The 7,967-nt window shown below is 41.4% G+C and overlaps 1 protein-coding gene across 2 annotated transcripts; it reads right to left on the bottom strand.

Annotated features, from left to right (window-relative positions):
* Positions 1 to 100: 100 nt before the first annotated feature.
* On the bottom strand, positions 101 to 4,356 carry Claspin (claspin). Of its 2 annotated transcripts, XM_089258876.1 has the most exons (8): positions 4,038 to 4,356; positions 3,360 to 4,004; positions 3,054 to 3,301; positions 2,393 to 2,995; positions 1,064 to 2,335; positions 741 to 1,002; positions 351 to 680; positions 101 to 287 (listed from the first exon to the last, which is right to left on the bottom strand). In XM_089258876.1, the coding sequence occupies exons 1-8, from the start codon at positions 4,251 to 4,253 to the stop codon at positions 168 to 170; spliced, it is 3,696 nt and encodes a 1,231-aa protein (XP_089115002.1). In that variant the 5' UTR covers positions 4,254 to 4,356; the 3' UTR covers positions 101 to 167. The 2 variants fall into 2 exon arrangements, with proteins under 2 accessions (XP_089115002.1, XP_089115001.1); XM_089258875.1 differs by having other exon boundaries at positions 3,360 to 4,355.
* Positions 4,357 to 7,967: the final 3,611 nt, after the last annotated feature.

Consider the following 7,967-nt stretch of genomic DNA (forward strand, 5'->3'; position numbering starts at 1 on the left):
ATTTTTCTGGGAGAGCTGTGAAGTGTTGAAAAGCTACTGCAGGGGTTGTGCTGCAGTGAATCAGTGTTGCAAATCGGAAAAGGGCGGTCAGCACTCAATATTTAAAAATATGTTTTCTTTAATTTGAATTTTTTGATAACTAGAGCTAATTAAATGCTAACTAAAACTTAAAGCAGCTGATCGATAAGGCACTTCTCCCGGCGAGGCTCCAGTCTTGGCTTTTTCATAAAATTAATGCCAGTCTCACTGCTGCTGTTTAGCAAATCGGCCGCCTTTCGCTTTTGATTCTGCAATTAAATAAGGAAATTGGGAATTGGGAATAGTTGGGAGTCGCGATGTCTGTCACCAACCTCATGCTCCTCCTCAGTTAGCGTGGCAAACACAAAGTTTTTAGCTTTGGCTGACTTGACGGAAACAGTGCCTGCTGTTCCATCCAGATCACCAACTGAGCCTTTGGTCAAACCAGCTAGCTTGCTGAGTGTCTCCTTGTCTCGCACCAGAAATGAACCACGCACCGCTCGCTGCTGTTGCTGCTGCTGGGAGGTCTTTGAGATCAGGAATGGTGAACTCTTTTTTACCTCTACTGTGGTTTTCTTAGCTGTGATTATGGTTAGCTTTCGTATAGTTGTGTTGCTGTTAGTCACAGCCGGTGAGAGAGGTGACCCGCTGCCTAGTGTTGCCTATTATTATAATTGGATTAATCATGTGATTCTATTGCACTCAGCAATTCAGTTAACTACCTCTTTCAGTCCCTTCTCAAGTAAAAGCTGCTCTCTCTCGTAGCGAATCTTGCGCCACAAATGCTCGTTTTCTTCATCGCCGCTGCCCTCGTTGGCTTCAGCATCGCCGTTCTGGTTGCGGGGATCATCTAAGCTAAAGCCCAGACCGTTATCTGCATTCTTCCAACGAAACTGCCGCTGTCGCACTGCACCCTCCTCATCCTCAAAGAGCATCTCCTTTATCTTGCGCACCTCTCGTATGTCCTGATCAAGCATTTTGCGTCTGAGGGAAATGGAGGACAAATCTTAAAGTGAATTTCTAAATATACCCATTATTTACTTACGCGTGAATCTGTCCCAGTTCGTTGCGGAGTTTCTCCCTATCAAACTGATCTTCGTCACCAAGCTCTATGTCATAACAGTCCATATTCTTTTCATCTTCATCAGCAGAGCCCCATTCTGACTCAGATAATTCAGCTTCATTCTCCACAAAGTTCGATGCGCGCAATTTCCGATCTTTCTTTGTCATTTCGACTACGATTTCATTTTCTTCGGAGTCATAGTCGACGAATGTCTCCGGAACTTCTTCTGGCTCTTCTATCTCGCACTCTTCCTGATCCTCTTCCTCTTCCACATTATTATCTGAATCATCATCGCTTTCTTCATCGTCGGAGAATCCCAATTTTGCTTTCTTCTTTTGCCTCTTCTTGGTCAGTTTTTTCTGCCGCGGCTTATCAGTTTCCAATGGTTCCTTTGCCTCTTCTTCACTGGAGAGTATTTTATTGCTCTCAGGTGCCGGCTGAGTATCAAAAGTGCCTGAGCATAGCGCCTCCAATTCCTCGGGTTGTGTGTTTCCTGTTGTTTGTGTTATGGGAATTTGACTAATGAGTGCTCCGACCGTCGGTGCTGCCGATGAGATTTCCGATTGCGTGAATCTTCCTGAGCACAGCCCGAGTAGTTCGTTCTCTTCATCGCTAGCCGAACGCTGAATTTCCGTGTCGAACAGCTTGTGGGCAGATAATTGTAGTTCGTCGGCAGTCACAGGCGCCACCTTGCTTGGTTTGGGCGTCTGCAGCAAATCCACATCATCTTCATCGGAGTTGTCGTCCTCGAATGCCCGTATAATACGATTTTTACGCTTGCTCGTTTGTGTGTCTTCTTCTGGTTCGCTCTCGCTGCTGGTAGTTTCTTGCTCTGCTGCCTCTGTTCCCGACTCTGCTTCCAAGTCTGCTTCTGCTTCTGATTCATCAGCGTCAACTTCCACATCTTCGTCCTCTCCTTCTTCAATCTCTTCTGCATTATCTGCCTCAACAATTTCCTCATCATCATTAATTATCAGTTCTTTTTTGTTAGGCTTTGCATCTGGCTCATATTCTTCAGCCTCCTCTACATCCATGTCCTCATCCTCATTAGCTTCATCATTTGAATTTTCCATTTCCTCAGCTTGCTTCTTGCGTAGTTCTTCCATTCGTTTATTTGTTATTAATGTCTTGAGATGATCCTGCATCTTAAGGTACGCAGCGCCAGGCTTCTGCTCCTTGTTGACTGGCTCCTCTTCATGCAGATGTATGCTCACCTTTGATAACTCCAGCTTACCATGTGCAGCGGATAAAATGCTGCATAAAGATATTAATTTTAAACATAGAAGCTGATTAAGCTGTTTCTTTACTCACTTAACTGTTTCCGTAGTCTTGTGCTTCTTGGCCTCCCGCGTTTTCATTAGACGCTCCAGCAAATCATCAACTCCCGTTGGCTTCTTGGCAAACATGTCGCCCGTTTCCAGATCAATGACCATGTTGGCATCGCCCTTTAAGGAAGGGCTAATATCGCTGCTTTTCTCATTTTTTAGTCGTCGGATGGCTTCACTTATACGTGGCGTAGAGGGCTTCGAAGGAGGCGTAATATCCAAATTGCTTAAGTCCAACTTGGGCAACTCCACAATCTCAGTTACCAGTCTTGTTTTAGTAGGTGAACTGATTTCAGGCATACCTCCGTTATCTTCTAGTGTTTCAGCCTCAGAGGCTGCTGTAATATTCTCAACTATTGGCTCAATTTCTGGAAGAGATAAATGATCTTCCACATCAACTACCTTCTCCTCCAGTTGGCCACCTATCTCAATATCGATTTGATCTGTTTTATCAATTATGTCCATTGGCTCATCTACATCTGCATCTTTGTCTTTATCCTTGCCTCCATCTTCTTGATCATCATCTTCGTGCTCCGATTCGGATTTAAAGAACTCGGTAGCCTCCTTGGCGCGTTCCTCCATTAGTTTGCTGTAAACAAGTAATTTCATTTAGATTTTATATACCAGACTTTGTGAATTCAACTTACGCATATGCTTGCAGTTCCTCGTCGTTCATGCGCAGCGTTAATGATCTCCTGGGTTCCTTGCTTGGCATGGGACTTCCGCCGGCCAACGCCACTGCAAGTGGTTTGTTGATGGTGCGCCTGCTAAGAAACTCTTTCAGCGTGCGTGGCTTGGGTTGATGGTAGGGCACACTTATATGCGCTTCTCGGTGCAGCCTTTGTTGCTCACTTTGTATGGCCTGCATTCCATCTAATGCTTTCTTAGCTGAGGCCTGCAATGAAGTGAAATATTGAATACTTGCTTGCTTGCATAATAGTTTGTTTAATTACCCGCATCGGCTTGGTTTTGTGTTGTTTGTTTGCAGACGTTTCACTTGCGTCCTCTTGTTCCATTGGTTCCTCATTATTACTGCGCTCCGATTCGGAGTCTGAATCAACAATGCCTTTAAGCTTATTTCTTGTTTCATTCTCACTTTGGTTGTCATCGCTCGACTGGGCACTCATCTCATCGCCGCTTGCCAGTCGCTGTTTCCTTTTTTTCTCTGTCTTTTTGTTCTTTTTATTTTGCTTGCTATGTTCGTTCTTCTCCTCCTTCTCCTGCTGCTCCTCTTCGCTGTCTGTGTCAATAATGGCACTTATCTTCTTCTTAGGTTTAGCCTCTGACCTTAGTTCTTCGCCTTCTTCCCCATCGTTGTTTTTCTTTTCTTCCGTTCTTGCTGTTGCCCCAGAATCCTTGCCTTTGGCAACTTGATCTTCTTCGCTGTCAGAGTCAACTATTGCTGATATCTTTTTCCTCGACTTTTGTTTTGTTTTTATTAAATCCTCTTCTTCTTTCTCATCGGTATCTTCCGGGGTTGTTATTGCTCTAGATGCCTTCGTGCCCTCCTCTTGTTCCTCTTCACTTTCTGAATCAATAATCGCGATTTTCTTTCTATGCTTCGGTGCTGCATTCTTCTCCATCTCTTCGTTTGCATTGTTCGCATCCCGCTCTTCATCACTGTCCTGTAGCCGTTGAGCAATATTTCTCGGGGATACCTGTTTAGTTGCTGGTGCAGAAGTCTCATCATCTTCGCTGTCCGACATTTGCAGAGCTTCTCCACCTAAAATATCTTCGAGAGACACATTCTTTTCGTCTTCCTCGTCAATTTGCAGTTTTTCCATTGAATCGTCTGTTTTGTCAGCATTTTCTGCTGCAGTTGCAGTTTCTGCAACTGTTGTACTCATATTTCAGGTCAGTTTATTTCTCTTCTTCTCAAAAGAAATTAAAACACAAATAAAACGCAGTTGAACACGCACACAGTTAAGCGCAGTGCAGCTCAATTTGGCGCGAAATGCAACAGCTGTTTCATTTGAGTCTGGCAGCGCCATTCAAAAATACAGCGGAGTGGCAGCACTGATTTATGGGATCAGTATGTTTAGCAAGGCTCATTATTGTTACTGGTTTAGGGTTGTGTCTTTGCTAAGATACGAAACTTACCGAATTCTCATTGATTATCGGTTAAGGATCCGTTCATGTAGTCATACATATTTTAAAACTTTAATAATATAATTGCATATCAGAATATTAAATAAAACCATATTAGCCAGCTGCCAACGCATATTTCATTTTCTGCTGAAAATCAATCTCTTGTACTATTTTTGCTTATGGTTCGTAAATAAACTAGTAATAATTCGGAATAGACGTTGGAAAACCGTTCAATGAAACCGGTTAGAAAACCGTTTAATACAAATGGTTTCAATCAATGATTCAAAATTCGCCACAATTTTTAATTAACATTTAGTGAAATGCGTACACAATAAGCCCGAATACCGCGAATAATTACAAGTCAAATTTCATTTCGTCAATTAACAACTAACTACATGGGGCCGAGCAACACAATCGAAAATAATCACGAAGATAATCAAATTGTATTTGCATATCAGCCAAAGCACACACACAGGCACAACACAGACACTGACAGAGACTCACCTGTAAATATTTCACCTGTTCTGTTGGCTGCTGCTGTTGTAAATTTAGCGAATTGTTGCAGTTGGTTTGATTTTGTCTTGCGTTGCTTTCTCCGCATCTCTTTTTTCCCATTTCTCTTTCACAGTTTACAGCTAAAAATTGTTGTTTGGGTCATTAAGTAACCCCGGTACGCTGCCCTAATGGCATTCAGTAAACCCAATATTTATCCATTTTAGGCATAAACGGCGTACAAATTTAATTAAACCTGCAGCCCGAGCCACGTCGTGTCTAATATTTAATTTTTAACGAAAGCAAAAGCCACTAACCGCAACCAAATCGTTGTTTTTTTTTCTTTCTTTCTTATTTTGCTTAGGTGTCAAATTCCATACGGCAGTTCAGCATTTCAGCTTTTCACTTTGTGAGCACCATTCTGTGCCACATAATATTGATTAATGCTTCGCCAAATGCTTCGATTTGGTTGCGCAACATTTTTACCACAGAGTCCTACACAAAAGGCCCGTTCATAGAAAGCGAATTTTGTTTGCCGTATTTATGCATATTGCTGAATTGTTTATTTTCTAGAAAATAAATTCATAATGATTTCTATAAATAAAGCTTAGTTTATGCCAAATCAAAGCAAGTTACAGTTAGCTGGATAACAAATGCTCTTCTCTATTATAATATGAATTCACACAACTGAATCAAATTCAAAATTATAATTTAAAAAATATATCATAAATATATCTAAATATAGTAAAACTATAAAAAAAAGACTTTCAGTTACTCGTGCTTTTGATGTTCATTAGATGTTATAAAATAATTTAAAGTTACTTTTTATGCATAGCGCGCATATTCAGCTTGAGCGTTTTAATAGCTCATTAAGACTTGATATCTTTCTTTTAGTATATCATATACCGTTTTTATCGTTGATAAGCACTAACAGTTGCAAACTCCCCCAACAGCGCACAAAACTCATCTATCATCTCATATCACTTCAGAGCTACAGTCTTGGTCCGAAGTGTGCGCACCAATTAGCATATAAAATCTGTATTTATTTTTCTCGTCGGCCGGGCGAACAATTTCTCTTTCATTTGCCAAAAAAGAAAAAAAAAAACAACGAGAAGAAATTAAAAAAGTTTTTAACTGTTAACTGCGTATGCTGGTAGTTGATAGTTGGCTTTTAGCGGTTGCCTCTTGGCTGAAACTGCTGCTCGTATTGGCCATCTTTCTCTCATATCTGTAGCAAAAGATTTTGCTTACGGTTGTTCATTTAATTTGCATACACACACACACATATATATGTATATACATATGCATCGGATATCTGTCAATATCTTTGGCTATTTGGTCAGCGAATGAAAGTGAAAATCTTGTGACTAAACCAAAAGATATACGACGATACAGCACACAAAACGAAGGCCAAAATAAACCGTCTTTCGAAATGAGTTAGATAAATACTTATTGGCTATTTGTCTTCGAACTTCGAATGTGACTTCGAGCTCCAATTGGAAATCATTGCAAAGGCAAACAAAGCGTGATTTCTTAAGGCTTTAGAAAACTATTATGTTTTCTTTTCTTCTGCTACTCATTCGACTTTTTTATTTTCTTTTTGGCAACAACAGTTAAGTGCTTATGCAACTCGATGATCTTGCAACAACTCAGCTTGTTGTGTCTTTGTGTGTGTGTGTGTGCAGCTGCCACAAAGAGTTGCAAGGCGTTGTTCAAAGGCATTTTATGGAGTGTCGACTGCAAGCGGATATTTCACAATGAAATGCAAATGGCCCCAGGGCCAGTTCCTGCGAGCAGAGAGCAGCGTTGACGTCAGACAGAGATAGAGAGAGAGATTGTGGAGGAGGGGCAGAGGTAAACAAAGAGAGGGAGGATAAAGTTAAACACGGAATTGGACTTTGGCAGTAGGAAAGGAGAGAGAGTGAGAGAGAGAGAGAGCGGTTTAGTGAGAATGAGGAATGGGAAGAGAGGGGACCCAAGCAGAGAGAGAGAGGGAAGACAGGACAAGGCAGGGTTTGGTTGCCTCGCTTTTTCGGTTGCTTGCCTGATTGAGATTTTTGCCCGTTGCTGTTGTCATTTTTGCTATGGCAAGTGAAAGTGATATATGGCGCATGACTCAGGCGCAGGCAACGACCACACACACATATGCACATATTTAATATATACACACCCCTTCATATGCATAAGGCAATAATTAAGCCGCATTTTTATGCAGCAATAGACAAAAAAAATTTGCAAAAAAAGGGCACAACAGCCAAAAGCGGGAAAAAACAAAAACTAGAGTCCGAGAAATCGATTAAAGCAACTAAGGCAACACCGAAAAGCTGAACAGATGCAGAAAGCAGCAAAGGTGTGGAAATCATCAGACTAAAAAGGCTATATATATATTAGAAAATTGAAACAGATTTATGAATCAGATAATGAATCATTAATGAATCATAAAGTCTTTCAGAAGGTTACTAAATATTTATACGATACTCCATTCGATACTCTCCTTTAGCTATATCAAATATAGCTCTAATTATAATTTCTTTTTATTAATTACTATCCACTGCTCGAGTTGCTCCGTCTCAGTCCATAGAGGTCTAACAGCCTTGCTTCAAGGTTCATTGTGCATATGGCTGCATAATCACATGACTTTGACTCTCATATGCGATAGACTGCAATTAAGGGCCGACAACAGCAAAAAAATGAAATATATATGTATATATGTGTTTATTGCAGCGGACAAAAGAAATGGAAAGTGAAGCTGAGAGTAAAACGACCCAGCAGCCAGCAGCCAGAGCCAGCAGCCAGCAGCCAGAGCCAGCAGCCAGCATTGGTGCCAGCGATGGCGTTGACCGAAGTTCGGATTGGACTTGCATAATGATTGGCCGAGTTGGCAGCGTGTGCTCCCGTGTTGGCCGAGTTGGCCCTGCCTTGGGGATCGGTCACATTATATTTTAAGTGCTGTTGTTTAATGAACAATAAGCGCTTAAGAG

Source organism: Drosophila navojoa, chromosome 4 (genome assembly GCF_054131105.1).
Source record: "Drosophila navojoa isolate 15081-1374.11 chromosome 4, UAZ_NAV_1.0, whole genome shotgun sequence".
In the NCBI taxonomy this organism is placed as follows: Eukaryota; Metazoa; Arthropoda; class Insecta; order Diptera; family Drosophilidae; genus Drosophila; species Drosophila navojoa.

What these genes read in the sequence shown, in the direction of transcription:
- Claspin (XM_089258875.1), bottom strand. Translation starts at nt 4,253, where the DNA reads ATGAGTACAACAGTTGCAGAAACTGCAACTGCAGCAGAAAATGCTGAC. An exon ending in ACAAAACCAAGCCGATGCGG is followed by an intron (nt 3,302 to 3,359) that starts GTAATTAAACAA and finishes ACTTCATTGCAG; the next exon opens with GCCTCAGCTAAGAAAGCATT. An exon ending in TTGAGAAGGGACTGAAAGAG is followed by an intron (nt 681 to 740) that starts GTAGTTAACTGA and finishes TTATAATAATAG; the next exon opens with GCAACACTAGGCAGCGGGTC.